At 39.8% G+C, this 22,758-nt stretch overlaps 1 protein-coding gene across 4 annotated transcripts in view; it reads right to left on the bottom strand.

The window, feature by feature from the left end:
- The window catches only part of LOC118798495 (interleukin-1 receptor accessory protein), a 34,055-nt gene that overhangs the window by 2,945 nt on the left and 8,352 nt on the right, over positions 1-22,758 (bottom strand). For all 4 annotated transcript variants that reach the window (XM_036557884.1, XM_036557899.1, XM_036557876.1 and 1 more), the window contains exons 3-10: positions 15,208-15,484; positions 13,103-13,277; positions 12,234-12,402; positions 9,065-9,136; positions 8,331-8,463; positions 6,498-6,646; positions 4,271-4,414; positions 2,872-3,015 (exon numbers count right to left, since the gene is read on the bottom strand). In XM_036557884.1, coding sequence (XP_036413777.1) covers positions 2,872-3,015; positions 4,271-4,414; positions 6,498-6,646; positions 8,331-8,463; positions 9,065-9,136; positions 12,234-12,402; positions 13,103-13,277; positions 15,208-15,484 — 1,263 coding nt within the window. The remainder of the gene's footprint in view (positions 1-2,871; positions 3,016-4,270; positions 4,415-6,497; positions 6,647-8,330; positions 8,464-9,064; positions 9,137-12,233; positions 12,403-13,102; positions 13,278-15,207; positions 15,485-22,758) is intronic.

The raw sequence follows: 22,758 nt of genomic DNA, 5'->3' as shown, positions 1-22,758 counted from the left end.
AACCACATAGCAACACCCTAGCAGCCACATAGCAACAGCCCAGCAATCACCTATCAACACCCTAGCAACTACATAGCAACATCCTAGCAACCACCTGGAAAAACCCCAGCAACTACCTAGTAACACCCTAGCGACCACCTAGCAACAGCCCAGCAATCACCAAGCGACACCCTAGCAACCACATAGCAACATTGTAGCAACCACCTGGCAAAACCCCAGCAACCACCTAGCAACCACCTATCAACACCCTAGCAACCACCTGGCAACACCCTTTGATACTATAGCAACCACTTATCAACACGTTTGCAACTACCTAAAATACTATAGTAACCATTCAGCATCTTCCTAGCAACTGTCAACACATAAAATGTAGGGTATGGGCCCTTTAAACAAAAGAGTATGGGCCCTTTAAACCAAACAGTATGGGCCCTTTAAACAAAAGAGTATGGGCCCTTTAAACAAAAGAGTATGGGCCCTTTAAACCAAACAGTATGGGCCCTTTAAACAAAAGAGTATGGGCCCTTTAAACAAAAGAGTATGGGCCCTTTAAACAAAAGAGTATGGGCCCTTTAAACAAAAGAGTATGGGACCTTTAAACAAAAGAGTATGGCCCCTTAAAACAAAAGAGTATGGGCCCTTTAAACAGAAAAATTAAAGGGCCCGTGTCCTACAGTCTTCTTCTATTTTTTATTTCTCCTCTGATGTCCAATTATAATGTTTGTGTGGCTTTATGCGACAAAAATAGTCACAACTGACCTTTTTCCAAAATGTAGTTATGTTATAACAGAAGTTTGGGGGGAGGAGCATGACTGAAACCCCTCCTTCTTCCAATCTAATGCCCTATTAATTCAAATCCTCACCTTTCGTTCCCATAACAAAGGTTCCCAAACCCCACCACCACCCCATGTTCCTCCTCCCTGTTCCTCAGTCCTGCATCAGTCCTACTACAGCTATGAGGGGTGTCTGGCCTTCTAGCTACAGGCAGAATCTGCCCAGAACTCCAGCCCAAGTTCTCAGAGTTCTCCCCCCTCCCTCAATCAGTCTTCCCTCATACTACCACCGCCATGTTGCAGGCATGGACTGAACTCACAAACTCTCTTTATCCCTTACAGTTAATTAGGATTGCTATATGTACATGAGCTCTGTTCTGATTGGCTGCCCTATACTGTGCTTCATAGAGAAAGTGAGAATAGGTGCATGTATGCAAATGGCTTGTTTTCTTTGACATCACAAAAAACAGTGAATTCAAATCAGGTTTAGTTTTCATGCAGGGACTGTATGGACTGGAGATCGAACAGCACATTTTGAAGCTTGTTTATAATAAATAGGTGTGGTTTTCAAAAATATGGACCCTTTGAATGAATTCCCAGAACAGTAAATCCATATCAAATACCAGATTTAAAAAAAAACAAAGAAACTAATCAACCATTTCAGATTAGCCTCATACTTTCAGGGAATAACGTTCAGTACAAGAATGTAGACTTCAGATTTTTTTCAAAGACGAGTTTTTTGATGATATTTGAGTTGACGAATCACTGATGACGTCATAAGTAAAACCACAGGAGAAGGGAACGCTTTGCACCAAGCGACTTTAAAAATCTGTGACAAAGCCAACCTCACAGGTCAGTAAAGCGTGACGCGCCCTTTCCGACGAGCCCTGCATTGCTGACCTTCAGGGAACCGGAGATACGGATACCCTGGAATCTCACAAATTTGTATCCTACTTAGGCGCACCCTAGGCGGCTTTGTCGAGACGCTCGCTGGTGGTGGAGGTCTCGAGAGCCAGAGAAATTTAGAGCACCGTAACTCAGCGAACAACCACACAGGACTTTTACTGCAGTCTTCAGGAAACCAGAGATAACGACGCTCAGTATCTGATCTTTGAAGCTCTGTAGATCAGATATGATAGAATGAAACTCGGACAGTTTTAGAAGTTTAAGATCTTGTTTTGTACTGAATATTAAAACAGTGCCTGAACAGCGGACCAAAAAGAATCACTCTGCATATTAAACTAATCCAGAATTTTCCAACAACCAAAGAAAATCCAGCAGACAGTGGTTCTGTGGTCATAAACTGACCACATGTTTGACCTTGTCAGCATCACTGTTCAGTGGAAATGGTGTTATTTTTCCTCTTTTGAGGTTTCAAAAAGGTATTAAAAAGGGCTGAATTTGGTCTTTTGAGCACAATGACATCATTCCCTGAAAATATGAGGAAAACCAGTAAATCTGAGATGGTCAAAGAGGAGATCTTGGGTGATTTGAAGGGGAACTCCACCAATTTATTGCATAATTTAAACATAATTAAGTGGATAAGATGTAATCAGAGTGGTTCAGAGTGGTTTGGTGTGAAATGCTCTGTTCTAGATAAACTTACCGAGTCAGAACTGTGCACAGTGGTGGTGATAGGAACCAGACGTCCACCTCTAAAAGCTCCCTCACAGAAAGTTACTACATGAAATGGTTATGAATTCACTGCCTGATGACTGAGACGCTGTTTTATGATACTTTTGAGAACTTAAACTCCATTCATGGTGGAGGGATACATGCAGGGCGCTGTGAGGCAAAATAGTCCCCAAAGAAAACTTATTATTTCAGATTTTCCACTATTTTCCATCATTAACACTCCACATAAACTCAGAAGACTCGTGTAGGTTCACTGGTGGTTCTGGAGAGTAAATAAAATGTCTATATTTGTGTTGTAGTCATGGCGACCCCTGGTTCCCACTGTAAAGACATCTGAACCATTTCACACCAAACCTCTCTGAATCACTCTGATTACACCTCACACACTGAATTATGGGGGAATTTTGGAAAATGGGTTCCCCCTGAACATGTACTGATCCAGACTGTGTATGCAGTGTGAACTCACTCCCTCCAGGCAGACTGTCTCTGTCAAAGATGCAGACGGAGTATCCGAGCTCCACCTCCAGCACCCTCCTCAGCGTCGTCATGACGAACTCCTCTTCCTCTCCGTTCCGCGCGTATGAGATATACACGTCGTACTCCTTATCATCTGCGCACAGGATAATGATGTTTACATAACGTCCATAAACTGCCACAAACGTTCCCCCCTGTGAGATTAAAGGGTCTGTATCCTACAGTTAATGTACCGTAAACAGTCATAATTAACATAACTGACATCATGTTAGCCTCATTCTAAAAACAGTCCAAGCTGAAACACTCCTTATAACTTCAGCCTGAAAGGGCGGGGCTAAACTGCTGTGAGGTAAAAAGGGAAATATACAGTACTGGGCAAATAAAATGGGCCAAATCCAAAATATAATGGTTGTTACTGATGGTTCTGGCTGGTCAGAGTCCAGATCTAAACCCTGTAGAGAATATTTGTTGTTGCCCATCCCCCAGGCCCTGATGATGACCGCGAGAACCGGGAGGAAGGCGGGGCCAAAACCCCAAGCAAGGATGAAGCCCTGCGAGGATGGTGGGAAGAGGAAATCTGCGAAGGAGTGAGCACCTGAGCCAAGAGGGAACGAGAGCTTATTGTTCCGCCTCCCGGTCACTGCCGCTCCGCAGCTCGTCCGCCAGGGTCGAACGTGAGGTGTAGGAAAGCGGCCTTGCTGCGGAACAGGCGGCAGGGCGTGGTCGGCAGAGTTCGGGACTCGCGCACCATCCCCCACTCCCTCACAGAGTTCCTCTCCCCACCGTCCTCGCGGGGCTTCGTCCCCTTGCTCGGGGTTCGGGCCCCACCTTCCTGTTCTCGCGGTAATCATCAGGGCCGGGGGGGGGTGGGGGGGGGTAAGTGACTTTGTGACCTCACAAAAACGAGTTTGAATTGGACTATTTTTGTAGCTTGACAGTATGGACTGGGGAACGAGCATTACTTTTTTGAAACTTTAACATAAACTGTTTACATATTAAATCAAACTCCTTTATTTAAAAAAAGTAAGGATATATTGTTTTCCATGATATGGGCCCTTTAACACATTCTCCAGTAAACCTGGCTTACTGAGGTTTTCTTTAAGCACAAGTCACAAACAAACAGTCACTTTGTATTCACCTTGTATTTATACTAGCAAACGTTGGTCAGTTAAATCACCTGGCCAGTAGGGGTCTCCAAATCCTCACTTTTACAAAAATGAAAATAAAACTACTCACAAAAAGTTGTTGAGTACCCTCAGTACCTGTCAGTGGCCACACAGCTTTGTTTATACTTAAACCTCAGTATGTGTTCTACTGTTCAGTGTTTTTCATTAAATAAAGAAGTCCAGTGTGTGTGTGTGTGTGTGTGTGTGTGTGTGTGTGTGTGTTACCTGAGTATCTCTCATCAGTTCCAAACCAGGAGCGATACAGCAGGTGAACCTCCAGTTTATACACACGATACAGCACGAACAGCAGCACAGCTACAGCCAGAGTTACACCCAGACCACAGCCCAGCTCCACAGAGGGAATATACACTACACACACACACACACACATATATATATACATATACATTAATATATACACACATACAGACCACAGCCCAGCTCCACGGAGGGAATATATACTGCACACACAGACACACACACACACACACACACACACACATACATATACATTAATATATACACACATACAGACCACAGCCCAGCTCCACGGAGGGAATATACACTAAAACACACACTCACACACACACACACACACATATACATATACATTAATATATACACACATAAAGACCACAGCCCAGCTCCACGGAGGGAATATACACTACACACACACACACACACACACACACACACACACACATACATATACATATACATTAATATATACACACCCAGACCACAGCCCAGCTCCACAGAGGGAATATACACTACACAGACACACACACACACATGCACACACACACACACACACATGCATACATACACGTATACATAAAAAGCCTGATTCAGTCCAGAAACACCCAAAAAAAAACCAATTTAAACACTAAATCTGCTGCCCTGTCATTCACTTACGGATCTTAATACTTACAGTACAGTAACTGTTATGAATTATTCAGTAACTAATACGAACCTATAAGTTACTTAACAGTTAATGTCAAATATTCAGTTACTATTCCATAATTCATAGTCGATACTGAATAATTTTTAGTAATTACTGAATAATTCATAGTAGATACTGAATAACTTATATTAGTTACTAAGCAAGTTATTGTAGATACTTTAACAATTTATCCACTATGAATTATTCAGTATCTACTATGAATTATTCAGTATCTACTATGAATTATCCAGTTGTCAGGCTCTGACAGAACTCAGACGCTCGCAGACCTCGCTTAGGTAAAAAGGTTTATTAACAAAGGGAATATCTGTAATTATGATCAGCCAGTCCAAGGTCAAAAACCAATACACCAAAACAGGAACTATGAGGAGAGTCCAGAAAGCAATGTCCAAAAAACGGAAACAGGGTCAAACCAGAGATCACAACAATACTGAGAGGGCGAGGTAAAAAGGCAAGGTCGAAGAAAACAAAGCAAGGTTCATACACGAAATGGCAGGCAGACAGATAGAAGGCTCAGCAAGGCTCTGATAACAAAGGCAATACTTCGCAATGAGCTAAGCTAAAGCTCGGGCTTATATACTAAACCAACAGGGAGCCATAACAAGGAACAGGTGAGAGTGATCAGTAATCAGGTGAGGCAGAATGTTGGAGAGTCATGTGAGGGGGGTTGGTAGTCATGTGATCGGGAGTAGGGTTCGGGGAAATGGAGTCCGGAGGCTAGGAGGCAGAGACAGCGGGAACAGAGGGAAGTGTGACATAAGTATCTACTAATAATTATTCAGTATCTAATATAAATGATTCAGTATCTACTAATAATTATTCAGTATCTACTAATAATTATTCAGTATCTAATATAAATTATTCAGGATCCACTAATAATATACAGTATCGACTATAAATTATTCAGTATCTACTGTAAATTATTCAGTATCCACTAATAATTATTCAGTATCTACTACAAATTATTTAGTATCTACTGTGAATTATTCGGTATCTACTATTAATTATTCAGCATCTACTATGAACTATTCAGTATACACTAATAAATATACAGTATCTACTATAAATTATTTAGTATCTACTGTGAATTATTCAGTATTTACTGTGAATTATTCAGTATCCATTAATAATTATTCAGTATCTACTACTAATTATTCAGTACCTACAATGGATTATTCAGTATCTACTATGAATTGTTCAGTATCTGGTTCAGTAACTACTATGAATTATTCAGTATCTACCATTAATTATTCTGTATCTACTTTTAATTATTAAGTATCTACTGTAAATTATTCAGTATCTACTTTTTATTATTAAGTATCTACTGTGAATTATTCAGGGTCTACTATGAATTATTCAGTATCTACTGTAAATTATTCAGTATCTACTTTTTATTATTAAGTATCTACTGTGAATTATTCAGGGTCTACTATGAATTGTTCATGAACTTAATGAAATATGAATTATGACCATGTGTGTGAGTATGATTACCCTCTTTCTGCAGGTTTGCGACGCTGGTGTTGAATCCTCTGCTGTTTCGGGCGGAGCAGCGAAACTCCCTCTGAAGATCCGCCGCCGAAAACTCGGACACGTGCAGCACTTTCTGCACAGTCTGATCACCGTAATCCTCCAGCTCAATACTGAACACAGACACGGCATAAACAAGCGCAGCTGATTCAGGGGGTTATTCAATGTGCCCTATGAATCTGATCTAAAACTAGAATTAAAAATGCTCCCTTCCATACAGTTTCTCAAGGCAGTACCTTTAGCATTAGCTAGAAAATTAGTCATTGTAACCATAATCAACAGGTGACAGTGCTAAATAAATGCAAAATTTCATAAAAGCAGTAAGATGCCATAAACACTGCTTTTACAATTAATAAATCTGTTTATGTTAAGGCTAATAATGTAGGCTTATAAACATTAGCAATGCAGTCTTATAGAAATGCTCATATGTATAATAATTATATCTGGCAGACACTCATGGCAGAACACTACCAATTTTCTAAATGTATACATAATGTATACATTAAAGGCTATTAAAGACAATAACAATTTATAAATGTTCTTTGTCCACTAGATGAGGTCAAAAGGTATAGCTAGGGTGTGACCAATGCATCTGCCTGCAGGTGTGAGGTGTACAGATAGGGCAGAGCTTCAGTGTCTATGGCTGCAGGTGAGAGGTGTATGGCTAGGGTGGGGCTTCAGTGTACATGGCTGCAGGCGAGAGATGTATAGAAAGGGTGGGGATTCAGTGTACCTGTCTGCAAGAGATATATAGGTAGTGTGGTGCTTCAACGTACCTGGCTGCAGGTGAGAGGTGTACATGTAGGGTGGGCTTCACTGTACCTGGCTGTGGGTAAGACACGTATAGGTAGGGAAGGGATTCAAAGTATGTGGCTGCAGGTGAGAGATGTATAGGTAGGGTGGGGCTCCAGCATACCTGGCTGCAGGTGAGAGGTGTATGGGTAGAGCAGGGCTTCAGTGTACCTGGCTGCAGGTGGGAGATGTATAGGTAGGGCAGGGCTTCAGTGTACCTGGCTGCAGGTGGGAGATGTATAGGTAGGGCAGGGCTTCAGTGTACCTGGCTGCAGGTGAGAGGTGTACAGATAGGGCAGGGCTTCAGTGTCTATGGCTGCAGGTAAGAGGTGTGAAGGTAGGGTGGAGCTTCAGTGTACCTGGCTGCTGGTGAGAGATGTTGGGGGGGGAGGGCTTCAAGGTACCTGGCTGCAGGTGGCAGGCATACAGCTAGGGCGGGGCTCAAGTGTACCTGGCTGCAGGTGAGAGATGAGAAGGTAGGGTGGGGCTCCAGCATACCTGGCTGCAGGTGAGAGGTGTATGGGTAGAGCAGGGCTTCAGTGTACCTGGCTGCAGGTGAGAGATGTGAAGGTAGGGTGGAGCTTCAGTGTACCTGGCTGCAGGTGGGAGCTGTATAGGTAGGGTGGGGCTTCAGTGTACCTGGCTGCAGGTGAGAGATGTTAGGGGGGGAAGGGCTTTAGGGTACCTGGCTGCAGGTAGCAGGTGTACAGCTATAGCGGGGCTCAAGTGTACCTGGCTACAGGTGGGAGATGTATAGGTAGGGAGGGCTTCAGTGCACCTAGCTGCATGTGACAGATGTACAGGTAGGGCTTTTTCAGCATATCTGAGTACAGATGAGAGGTGTACAGGTAGGGTGGGGCTAGTGTACCTGACTGCAGGTGAGATGTGTATGAAGGGAGGAGCTTCAGTGTACCTGGCTGCACGTGAGACATGTATGGAGGAAGGAGCTTCAGTGTACCTATCTACAGGTGAGAGGTGTATGGGTGAGGCGGGGCTCCAGTGTACCTCCTTGCAGGTGAGCTATAGCGAGGGTCTGCTAGTTCTTCCACTGTTTTCTTGTCGATGCTCCACCACACCTGCTGCTCCTCGTTTTCCATGCAGGGCAGAAACACCCGGCAAGTCAGATTAACAGCCTCACCTACACGATCACCACAGAAAAGCGTTACCGAGCAACAAGCATCCCTCAGCATCACCACAGCCAGACTTTACCCCAACATGACACACAGTATGTGGGTGTACAGGGTGTGGTTTTATTAGACCATCTACTTTGCAAGACGCTGATCTGAGCCTCCATCGCACAGCGCCTCTGCTTTAGCCTAGCTTTTGGAATGGAGTTTGTGTTTATGTAGGAAACGGGACTGAAACTGAACTGAGTGTGAGCTTATGTCCCATACAGAATTCTGATATATGGCAATACATGTGCATATATCATGTATTATGGACATATATATCAGCTATATGTCATATAAAAGGGTCATGCATACACACTACCACTCAAATGTTTGGGGTCACGCATCATAATAACTTATTCAGTAATAACTTACAGTGTAGATTGAAATGCTATAAACTAGACACCAAAATTTAAACCAACATTTTATTCACAGTTTACAGTATTCTGAGAACAGTGTAAAGTTTGGACATGGAAGTGTTATTAAATAATAACTTAAACTTAAATAACTTCACTAAAAAAACTTCAAAATGTCTGGAATCAAAAAGTCCTAATGTAAACTGTAACTCACCCAGAGTAACTGTGTAGATCTGACCAGATGTTGGATTCAGAACCCTTGGATGGTCAGTTCCACAGTTGGGTGCTGATACACACATACATACATACAGAAATATTCCATAAACAAAAGGCTAGTAGAGTAATATAAAGTAGTGTGGAGTAATGCAGAATAATGTGAATGTACAGCACAGTCGATTAGACTAATGCAATGTAATGTGGGTAATTCAGAGTAGAGTAATGTGGACTACAGCAGAGTAATGTAGAGTAATGCTAAGGTGAGTAATTTGAATATAGAATAGAGAAATGCAGGTAAATGTTGAATAGAGTAATGCAGAGTAATGTAGGGTAGAGCAGAGTCATATAGAATAATGTAGAGTAATGGAGAGAAGAACAGAGTCAGTTAGAGTTATGCAGAGTAGAACAGAGCCAAATAGAATAATGTAGAGTAATGCAGAGTAGAATAGAGTAATGTAGAGTAATCTAGAGTAGAACAGAGTAATGTAGAGTAGAACAGAGTCATAGAGAGTGATGAAGAGTAGAACAGAGTAATGCAGAGTAATGTAGATTAGAACAGTAATGTAGAGTAATGTAGAGTAAAACAGAGTATTGTAGAGTAGAACAGAGTAATGTAGAGTAATGTAGATTAGAACAGTAATGTAGAGTAATGTAGAGTAAAACAGAGTAATGCAGAGTACTGTAGAGTAGAACAATAATACAGAGTAATGTAGAGTAAAACAGTAATGTAGAGTAGAATAGAGTAATGCAGAGAAATGTAATGTGGAGTAGAACAGTCATAGAGAGTAATGTAGAGTAGAACAGTGTAACGTAGAGTAGAACAGAGTACTGTACAGTAATGCAGAGTAGAATAGAGTAACATAGAGTAGAGTAGAATAGAGTAACATAGAGTGATGTCAAGAACAGTCATATAGAGTAATGTAGAGTAGAATAGAGTAACGTAGAGTAATGAAGAGTAGAACAGTCATATAGAGTAATGTAGAGTAGAATAGAGTAACGTAGAGTAATGTAGAGTAGAATAATGTAGAGTAGAATAGAGTAACATAGAGTAATGAAGAGTAGAACAGTCATATAGAGTAATGTAGAGTAGAATAGAGTAACGTAGAGTAATGTAGAGTAGAATAATGTAGAGTAGAATAGAGTAACATAGAGTAATGAAGAGTAGAACAGTCATATAAAGTAATGTAGAGTAGAACAGAGTAATGCAGAGTAGAACAGAGTACTGTAGAGTAATGCAGAATGGAACAGAGTAACGCAGAGTAATGATAGTAGAACACAGTACTGTAGAGTAATGCAGAGTAGAATAGAGTGATGTAGAGTAATGTAGAGTGGAACAGTCATATAGAGTAATGTAGAGTACAATAGAGTAACATACAGTAATGATAGTAGAACACAGTACTGTAGAGTAATGTAGAGTAGAATAGAGTAATGTAGAGTAGAACAGAGTAACGTAGAGTAATGATAGTAGAACACAGTACTGTAGAGTAATGCAGAGTAGAATAGAGTGACGTAGAGTAATGTAGAGTGGAACAGTCACATAGAGTAATGCAGAGTAGAACAGAATAATGTAGAGTAGAACAGAGTAACAGTGTAATGTAGAGTAGAACAGAGTACTGTACAGTAATGCAGAGTAGAATAGAGTAACACAGAGTAGAGTAGAATAGAGTAACATAGAGTGATGTCAAGAACAGTCATATAGAGTAATGTAGAGTAGAATAGAGTAACGTAGAGTAATGTATAGTAGAATAATGTATAGTAGAATAGAGTAACGTAGAGTAATGTAGAGTAGAACAGTCATATAGAGTAATGTAGAGTAGAATAGAGTAACGTAGAGTAATGTATAGTAGAATAATGTATAGTAGAATAGAGTAACGTAGAGTAATGTAGAGTAGAACAGTCATATAGAGTAATGTAGAGTAGAATAGAGTAACGTAGAGTAATGTAGAGTAGAATAGAGTAATGTAGAGTAGAATAGAGTAACATAGAGTAATGAAGAGTAGAACAGTCATATAAAGTAATGTAGAGTAGAACAGAGTAATGCAGAGTAGAACAGAGTACTGTAGAGTAATGCAGAGTAGAACAGAGTACTGTAGAGTAATGCAGAGTAGAAAAGAATACAGTAGAGTAATGCAGAGTAGAACAGAGTACTGTAGAGTAATGCAGAGTGGAACAGAGTAACGCAGAGTAATGATAGTAGAACACAGTACTGTAGAGTAATGCAGAGTAGAATAGAGTGATGTAGAGTAATGTAGAGTGGAACAGTCATATAGAGTAATGTAGAGTACAATAGAGTAACATACAGTAATGATAGTAGAACACAGTACTGTAGAGTAATGTAGAGTAGAATAGAGTAATGTAGAGTAGAACAGAGTAATGTAGAGTAATGATAGTAGAACACAGTACTGTAGAGTAATGCAGAGTAGAATAGAGTGACGTAGAGTAATGTAGAGTGGAACAGTCACATAGAGTAATGCAGAGTAGAACAGAATAATGTAGAGTAGAACAGAGTAACAGAGTAATGTAGAGTAGAACAGAGTAATGTAGAGTAGAACAGTCATATAGAGTAATGTAGAGTAGAACAGTCATATAGAGTAATGTAGAGTAGAACAAAGCAACAGAGTAATGTAGAGTAGAACAATCATATAGAGTAATGTAGAGTAGAACAAAGTAATGTAGAGTAATGTAGAGTAGAACAGTCATGTAATGTAGAGTATAATAGAGTAATGTAGAGTAGAACAGAGTAATGTAGAGCAGAACAGTCATATAGAGTAATGTAGAGTAGAGTAATGTAGAGTAGAACAGAGTTATGTAACAGAGCAGAATAAAACAATGTGGAAGAGAACAGAGTAATGCAGAGTAATGTAAAGTTATGTCTAATAGAGTAATATAGAGTTTTGTAGAATAATGAGTTGAACAGCATAATGTAGGATAAAATCATGCTGAGTAATTCAGAGCAATGTGGAATAGAACAGAGTAATGCAGAGTAAGGTAAGGTAATGTAGAGTAAAGTACAGTAGTTATGTAGAACAGATTACTGTATCATTTTGTAGTATGACGTGGAGTTATATAGAACAGAGTAGTGTAGGATAAAATCATGCTGAGTAATTCAGAGTAATGTACAATACAATACAGTAATGCTGAGTAATGTAACGTATAGCATGTCGTACAGACGGGCTTGATGTTGATGGTACGAGTGAACTGGAGTGTGTGTCCATTGCTCTGGTAGGAGACAACGCAGGTGTACGGCCCCTCAGAACCAATCAGCAAGTTATAGATCTTCACCTCATCCCCCTCTACCTGCCTGTGGTAAAAAACTGACAAATCCCCCCTGCACTTCTACAGAGAGAGAGAGAGAGAGAGAAAGAGAGACAGAGAAAGAGAGAGAGAGAGATTATATTCTTAAAGGCCGTAAAAAATATACTCTATGTGGATAAATGTATAAAATGATTATATTATGATGCTGCTGCTCTATAACTTTACAGATGTCAACTTATAAACAGGCGACAGAAAACAAAAAGTTCTAAAAAAAAAACAATACCCAGAATGCCTTGTTTTTGGAAATTGGTGATCAAATCTCAGCTAGACAACTAGTGAAGAAATTACTATAATGGAGTAATTTACAGTACAATTATACGATTATATTTACAGTACAATTACAATTGATGGTACATTTTTTATTACTATTATTAATTACTATTACTAATTACGTCTTGATGGTCCTGAAAAGCTTGTAATACTTAATGAAATATCTCTTACAGTATTGGAATTTACACTTTACAAGTTGTTTTAGATGAAAGTAAAAGCAATGATTATTATAATAAGTAATTCAGGAATTTCTGAACACTTGTGTACATATAGACTCGATGATGATTTTCAATTTCCAATATTTCGATATATAATCCAGTATTAGCAGCAGAGGACGAGGACAGGACAGAGGACGAGGACAGAACAGTTAGTGTGTGTATATATATATATATATATATATATGTATATATATATATATATATATATATATATGTGTATATATCTGACATACATGGTACCAGGTGACATTGTAAGAGACGCTGGGCAGGTGCTGCAGGTCGGGGCAACGCAGCGTGTAGGACTTCTGGAAAGGGACGGTGACGTTACGATGGAGCGTACCATCACACACACCATTACGCACAAAGACCTGCAGCTGCACCCCCACCTTCGCACACGATGTGGTGTTCCTGCAGAAAACACACACACACCATTTCATATCAGTGTAGTATGTCTTTTTCAGTTTTTCAAATGATTTACAGATATGCTACCAGAATAAAAAAATGTAGAATATATACAAAACTGCAAGTGCAGTGTCTGTTTTCATACGATTTTCGTGTTATATATTATTATTACAGCCACCTACACTCACTGAGCGCTTTATTAGGAACACCTGTACACCTACACACTCATGCAGTTATCTAATCAGCCAATTGTGTAGCAGCAGTGCATAAAATCATGCACATTCAGGCACAAGTTCATATCACCCATCAGAATCTCAGTGGCCTGATTGGACTGTGAGTGGAAACTGGGCGAGGATAATTAGAATTTTGTTTATTATTCTGCTTAACCTCCGGTGGGCCACCTGGAAAATGCTGAGCAAAACGCAAGTGGACCGCCAGCTTTGCCATCAGTGGACCAATAGTGGCCCACTGACCTCTTGCTATCAGGGATGGCAAACCTTGAGGTGGATGGGCTACAACAGCAGAAGAGCCATGTCCTCCACTGTGGAGGCTACCTTGCACTTCTGTCTGCCAAGAACAAAAAGAAAAACTGCACTAACTTCATTTTTTTTTACTCATTTGTTAAAAGTAATTATGCAAATCTGGTGACTCTTAACACTTCTTGTATAACGCATTAGTTACTTAAGTAAAGCTAGTTTAATTAATTTGGATTAGTCCTACAGAGTGAAGAGTCTTCTCTGCAAAATGCTTCCCAGCATTCTTAGTGTTTTTTGTTGATTTCTGTTAAATAACTCTTCTTTTCTAATTTTTCATTCATTGTCTTCGAATACTGATGTTATTTTTGTGTTATAGCACATTTTCATGCTAAATGTTTAGATGCATTTTACATGTTTTTGTTGTTCTCACTGTAATGATGTTTTGTACTGAGGTTAAGGTAATGAGTTCGAACAAATTTAATAAGTAAAGCAGTGTTTTTTGGGATAATTAACTGAGAGGTTAAACGAACTAGGCTGATTAACCCCTTAAATGGCCAGTTTTATTACACACTTCTATAATCTAAGAATAGCTCAGCCAGTTTGCACTGAAGTCCTTGTAGTTACTGAATAATAGGCCTTAGTATGTAACAGGATTTTAAGGGGTTAAAGTTGACCTCATTCATTCAGGAAATAGCAAAACTTGAAAAAAAGTAGAGCAGTGCCAGCACAACTGAAACTATTTATAATTATTGGGCTGTTTGAGTTCATTTTACTTACTGAAGATGTGTGAATTAATGAAAAAGAGAAAGTAACTATAGCTCAATGTACAGTTAAGTAACTTTCCTTAATCATGCAATACATTTGCAAGATTTCTTTAAGTAAAGTCAACTAATCTAGGTTTACATTGCAGATGGTAGCGTCAGTATTTGGCACCAACAGCATGATTCCATGGACCCAACCTGCCTTGTGTCAGCAGTCCAGGCTGGTGGAGGTGGTGTAATGGGGTTTTCCTGGCACACTTTGGGCCATTAATACCCATCATCGTTTAAAAGCCACAGCCTGTTTGAGTATCATTGCTGACCATGTTCATCCCTTCTTCTAATGGCCACTTCCAGCATGATGATGAAATAAAGTCATAAAGCAAAACTCTCAAACTGGTTTCATGAACATGACTGTGAGGTCAGTGTTCTTGAGTGGTCTTTACAGTCACTGGATCTGAATCCACGTTTGGAATGTGGTAGAACAGGAGATTCACAGCATGAAATGACAGCTGAAAAATCTGCAGGAATTGCATGATGCAATCATTCAACATGGACCCGAATCTCAATGGACCAGAGGCTGTTTTGAGAGCCTTACCCAGTATTAGTGAAGTCTAATAAAGTGTACATATTTGTATATATATATATATATATATATATACATATATATGTATGTGGACCATGTGTCTGTGTTTTGCGTACCTGAGCATACAGATGTACAGGCCTCTGTCCTGCAGCGTGGCCGGCTGTATCCACAGCGAGTCGCGGTGTTTGAGAAACGTGTGTGCGCGCAGGTCTATGGGCTGCTCCAGCTCGTGAGTGCTTGTGTGTCTGTACCACAGCAGTGTTAGTCCGGAGCTTTGGTTGTAGTTATAGAGGGAGGGAAAGGAGAAGAGCGGGCAGGGAATCCGTCCAGATTCACCCTCATATACACCCACTGAAGCTCCCTGGTGCACACCCCAGTCATGACACTGCACACCTGAAGCACATGAAGAAAAACACACCGGTTAGACTTCATCTGCACACATCTGTCACATGGACATGTTCACACATCTGCACATTGGTTAATATTTAACCATCCACTCTATCTGCTAGTTGACTAATCCACCAGTCAGAGAAGACACCCAGTAGTCAGATAATGTACCTCCTAGTCAGCTAATACATCCCAATAGTTGGCTAAAATATCCACTCGTCAGCTAATACACCCACTGGGCAGCTAATATACCCACTGGTCAGCTGATATACCCACTGGTCAGCTGATATACCCACTGGTCAGACAATGTACCTTCTAGTCAGCTAATGTATCCCAATAGTTGGCATCAGCTAATATACCTACTGGTGGGCTAATATATCCCCTGGTCGGCTAATATATCCATTTCTCAGCTAACATGCCCTCTGGTTGGTTAATATGCCCACTGGTCAGCTAATATACCCACTAGTCAGCTTATACACCCACTGATAGACTAATATACCCGTTGGTTGGCTAATATACCCACTGGTCAGCTAATATACCCTCTGGTTGGCTAATATACCCACTGGACAGCTAATATACCCACTAGTCAGCTTATACACCCACTGAAATACTAATCTACCCGTTGGTTGGCTAATATACCCACTGGTCAGCTAATATACCCTCTGGTTGGCTAATATACCCACTGGTCAGCTAATATACCCACTAGTCAGCTTATACAACCACTGATAGACTAATATACCCACTGGTTGCCTGATATACCCACGAGTCAGATAATGTACCTACTGGTCAGCTCATATATATGCTAGACTAATATTGGACTAGCGAGTCTTTACTTCTCACCAACATCCAGAACACTGTGTTATATTTAACTATGTTAGCTTAAATGACGACCAGTCATCTGCTTTTTTGAGTAATTAGCAAAACAAATAGTCGAGCAGCCCCTGTTTCAGAGCACTGGTCTGCACAGGCTCTGCTCATCATTCCACCGGGTCAGTTTAGTAAAACTGATGATGATGTTCTACAGAATCTAATCTGACCGCTTTAACCAGAGAAACGCCAAACTGGAGAGAAGGACAGTGACGATTTCTGAGAAATACAGTATCAAACTGATAAATGAGAACCTCCACAGCGCTGAGAGATGACCAGAGATGGGACACACACACACACACACACACAAATTTGATGAGGATGTGTGTAATGACCGCTGGGAGCAAAGTGGACGGAGCAATAACTAACCAAAAATCAATAACACACCTGTCTGCCTCGTCCACGACCTGGACATTTATTTCCGCACTACACACACACACACACACACCCACACACACACACTCGTCCCAGAATCAATGTTCAGTAATTGAGCTATAAAATTTATGATATAAATGTGTTGTAAAAGTTAAAACTTTATAAAGTCAGAATCAATTACAGCTAAAACGGCCTCATCAGCATTAACTCATCAATAACACTTTATAGCTCAAACACACTCTCTCTCTCTCTCTCTCTCACACACACACATACACACACACACACTCACACACAGACACACACACACACACACACACACACACGTACCTGCACGTACACAGGAAAACGGAAGAGAAGCCTTTCTTTCTTAATAAACAGTCAGCATTAAGACGCTACATGCAAAAGCTACATGTAGCTGAATTACAGTTCAGTTCAGTCTGAAGTCGTGAATGGGGTTTTCATATCACCTCTCGTGTCCTGTGGTGAATAAAAACGTTGAGAACCTGAAATGTTTTGTCCTGTGTACATTTTCTGCCCAAATATCACTGGATTATCTGAATGATGAGGTCATTAAAGAGTCATTTAGCAACGCTGTTTCCAAAATACTTGGGACACTGTGCACAGTGTAAATAAACACAGAAGAACTTAAGGACGTTTATTAGTGGTTTATTATTTCTCATGGATACAAACACTCTAAATGTAGGTATTGTGATATAAACTGAGTCTGTTCTACAGTTTCTCATTAGGCTGAATGAATAACTGACTCTAAATGTAGGTATTGTAATATAAACTGAGTCTGTTCTACAGTTTCTCATTAGGTTGAATGAATAACTGACTCTAAATGTAGGTATTGTGATATAAACTGAGTCTGTTCTACAGTTTCTCATTAGGCTGAATGAATAACAGACTCTAAATGTAGGTATTGTGATATAAACTGAGTCTGTTCTACAGTTTCTCATTAGGTTGAATGAATAACAGACTCTAAATGTAGGTATTGTGATATAAACTGAGTCTGTTCTACAGTTTCTCATTAGGTTGAATGAATAACAGACTCTAAATGTAGGTATTGTGATATAAACTGAGTCTGTTCTACAGTTTCTCATTAGGTTGAATGAATAACAGACTCTAAATGTAGGTATTGTGATATAAACTGAGTCTGTTCTACAGTTTCTCATTAGGTTGAATGAATAACAGACTCTAAATGTAGGTATTGTGATATAAACTTCTGCATTGAAACTGTCAGGATGCGTAACATACTCAGCAATAACACACACACACACACAGTCCGGCTGTATCTCTGTGTGGACGTTAGCTGGAGAGTCAGACTGGTGTGTGCGGGGTGGTCCGTGTAGGTGCGTGTGTGTGTGTGTGTGTGTGTGTGTCTCTGTGGGACTGGGGTGTGTGTGTAATTGCTCTGTCAAATTCGTGCTGGTTGATGATCAGTCTTCCTATTAAAACTGACACACACACCCGGACGGTCAACCTCCACTGAACATTACAAATCACCTGGATGTAGAACAATCCATTCTGCGCGCTGCAGAGGGAACTCAGTTTAATTAGCCTTGTTTCTGGAGGAAAAACAGGAAACACACTGCCGCACACACTGTACACTCTGGAGGTTACACGACTATAAGGCTGCGTCCCAATTGTGTGCTACACACTAATACTATAGGCTATATAGGGTGTACTAATCTTAATAGTATGAGCTCGACAGGTTAGTACACAAAATATTAACATACTACCCCATTCTCACTAACGAACCGTTGCTATGACAACGCACATCATAGCAAGCTAGACTCTCAAGGCTAGCTAACAGATTAATGTGCGTTCACAAACACATTTCTTACAGAAACGCTGACAAATGAAAACATCAGTAAGTGTAAAATTTGTTTTTTACAGAATATTTTACAAATTTGGGATGAACTCATTTATACACCATTTCTGGTCCTGCTACCACCGCAGCTGCTCTCGGCAATTTTTCCAGAATTTTCCAGACGCGAGAACCTCCTGCCTTTCCGTTTTCCCGTTGGACTGTGGGACAATAGTGTCCATCATTACTATACTCAGAAATCGACTGGTTCTAAGGATGCATTGTGGATTTTTGAGTTTACTCAATTTGTGACTACACTACATACTACATACTCAAACACTAGTTAGCATTAGTATTAAGTACGCAATTGGGACGCAGTGTAAATCTTTACTAATCTCTAACCAGTTACTCGACCAGTCACCAGTTAATAAATGGATATATTACTGGGTTACACAGGCTACTAGTGGGCATGTTAGCCAGCCAGCTCGTATATTAATCCACTAGTAAATATATTAGCAAGTAACAGACATGTTAGCTGACCAGCACACATATTAGTCCACTAGCAAAATATTTATTAGATCAAAAGTGGGTATATTAGCCAAAGAGTGGACACATTTACAGATTAATAGACATATTAGCACACTAGCAGATCATGTAGCTGACTATAGAGTACATGCTAGTTGACTAGCATATATTGACTAACATATATTAGCCAACTAGCAGAATTTTAGCTGATTAGAGGATACATTAGCTGACTACTGATTATATTAGCTGACGGGTAGTTATATTAGTTGACTAGTGGAAATATTAGCCAAATAGTGGATAGTTAACTGGTGGATATATTAGTTAATGGATTTGTTACTTGACTAGTGAATATATTAGCCATTTGGTGGATATATTTGCTGACTAGTGACTATATTAGCAAAATAAAAGATTTGTTAGTGACTAGCAGATATATTACCCAAATGGTGGATATATTAGCCAACCAGAAGATAGATTAGCTAAGCTGTGGAAACATGAATTGGCTAATGTATATATTAGCTGACTGGTGGATATATCAGATGACTACTGGATATGCCAGCCAAATAGTGGATTTGTTGCTTGACTTGCAGATATATTAGCCAACCAGTGGATATATCAGCTGATTGGTGCATATATTAGCTAACTAGCAGCTATATAAGCTGATATATATTAGCAGATTTATAAGCTGACCAGTGAATGCAATAGCTGACTAGTGGCTATATTAGCCAAATAGTGGATTTGTTAGTTGACAAACAGATATATTAGTCAACTGGTGGATATATTAGCAGACTGGTGGATATATTAGCCGACTGGTGGATGTATTAGCAGACTGGTGGATATATTAGCCAGCTGCTGGATATATTAGCCAACTGGTGCATATATTAGCAGAATGGTGGATATATTAGCTGACTGGTGGATATATTAGCAGAATGGTGGATATATTAGCAGACTGGTGGATATATTAGCAGACTGGTGGATATATTAGCTGACTGGTGGATATATTAGCAGAATGGTGGATATATTAGCAGACTGGTGGATATATTAGCCAACTGCTGGATATATTAGCCAACTGGTGGATATATTAGCAGAATGGTGGATATATTAGCTGACTGGTGGATATATTAGCAGAATGGTGGATATATTAGCTGACTGGTGGATATATTAGCAGAATGGTCGATATATTATCTGACTGGTGGATATATTAGCCAACTGGTGGATATATTAGCAGAATGGTGGATATATTAGCTGACTGGTGGATATATTAGCAGAATGGTGGATATATTAGCTGACTGGTGGATATATTAGCAGACTGGTGGATATATTAGCAGAATGGTGGATATATTAGCTGACTGGTGGATATATTAGCCAACTGGTGGATATATTAGTAGAATGGTGGATATATTAGCTGACTGGTGGATATATTAGCTGACTGGTGGATATATTAGCCAACTGCTGCATATATTAGCAGACTGGTGGATATATTAGCAGACTGGTGGATATATTAGCAGAATGGTAGATATATTAGCTGACTGGTGGATATATTAGCCAACTGGTGGATATATTAGCAGACTGGTGGATATATTAGCTGACTGGTGGATATATTAGCAGAATGGTAGATATATTAGCTGACTGGTGGATATATTAGCCAACTGGTGGATATATTAGCAGACTGGTGGATATAATAGCCAACTGCTGGATATATTAGCCAACTGGTGGATATATTAGCAGACTGGTGGATATATTAGCAGAATGGTAGATATATTAGCTGACTGGTGGATATATTAGCAGAATGGTAGATATATTAGCTGACTGGTGGATATATTAGCCAACTGGTGGATATATTAGCAGAATGGTGGATATATTAGCAGACTGGTGGATATATTAGCCAACTGGTGGATATATTAGCAGAATGGTGGATATATTAGCAGACTGGTGGATATATTAGCAGAATGGTGGATATATTAGCAGACTGGTGGATATATTAGCTGACTGGTGGATATATTAGCCAACTGGTGGATATATTAGCAGAATGGTGGATATATTAGCAGAATGGTGGATATATTAGCAGACTGGTGGATATATTAGCAGAATGGTGGATATATTAGCAGACTGGTGGATATATTAGCCAACTGGTGGATATATTAGCAGAATGGTGGATATATTAGCTGACTGGTGGATATATTAGCAGAATGGTGGATATATTAGCAGACTGGTGGATATATTAGCAGAATGGTGGATATATTAGCAGAATGGTGGATATATTAGCTGACTGGTGGATATATTAGCCAACTGGTGTATATATTAGCAGAATGGTGGATATATTAGCAGAATGGTGGATATATTAGCTGACTGGTGGATATATTAGCAGAATGGTGGATATATTAGCTGACTGGTGGATATATTAGCAGAATGGTGGATATATTAGCTGACTGGTGGATATATTAGCCAACTGGTGGATATATTAGCTGACTGGTGGATATATTAGCAGAATGGTGGATATATTAGCTGACTGGTGGATATATTAGCAGACTGGTGGATATATTAGCTGACTGGTGGATATATTAGCAGAATGGTGGATATATTAGCTGACTGGTGGATATATTAGCAGAATGGTGGATATATTAGCAGACTGGTGGATATATTAGCCAACTGGTGGATATATTAGCTGACTGGTGGATATATTAGCAGACTGGTGAATATATTAGCCAACTGGTGGATATATTAGCAGAATGGTGGATATATTAGCTGACTGGTGGATATATTAGCCAACTGGTGGATATATTAGCAGAATGGTGGATATATTAGCTGACTGGTGGATATATTAGCAGAATGGTGGATATATTAGCCAACTGGTGGATATATTAGCCAACTGGTGGATATATTAGCAGAATGGTGGATATATTAGCCAACTGGTGGATATATTAGCCAACTGGTGGATATATTAGCAGAATGGTGGATATATTTGCTGACTAGCTGGTAGATTAGTCAACTAATGGATGCAGAAGCTAAACACACTACACACTTTACACACAGTACACTCCCTCTTGCTGTACATGTGTTTCACTCAAACCTTCTCATTCACTGAACATCAGGGGTGTAACAATGTATCAATTCACTCAGCTGAAGTTGGTGATTTACTGCCTTGATTTTGGAATGTTGGAATTAATTTTTAACAATTCTAATAATATAGTATTGTTATTTTCCAAATTAAAAATTTCAGTCTTAATTTTCAAAAGTGAAACCTTGTGGTGGTCAGTTTTAATTGTCTGTATTACAGTACTGTATACATAATATCTCCTGTCACATTTGCATATTCAGTGTATTTTTCAACCTAATTCTGAATCGTACAAACAGAAATGAACTGAACTGAATCAAATCGTGATGAATTCCTGAAGAATCGTAAACAAATTGTTGTGAGCTCGGAGATTTACACCCCAAACACACTCACACACGAGCTCATCTATTACTTTCCCGAGCGGGGGGGTTGTGTGTCTGTGCGTTTGGCAGTTTAATGGCAGGTAGATGAGATTTCAGAGAGATTTAATGCTAAGCTTCCACTACCACCGCACTGCCGCCCATTTTCTACCCACAATCCTCCAGCTCTGCACTGACCGTAGTAATAAAGCTGCTGACATCTTACACATTTCTCCGTGCTTTAGCTGAAGGGTTCTCAGCTCTGGAGGAACCCAAACACATTTCTGTTCTT

The sequence above is a fragment of the Colossoma macropomum genome, unplaced genomic scaffold (assembly GCF_904425465.1).
Source record: "Colossoma macropomum unplaced genomic scaffold, Colossoma_macropomum, whole genome shotgun sequence".
Taxonomy (NCBI): Eukaryota; Metazoa; Chordata; class Actinopteri; order Characiformes; family Serrasalmidae; genus Colossoma; species Colossoma macropomum.
This window is presented reverse-complemented; position numbering and strand designations above follow the sequence as displayed.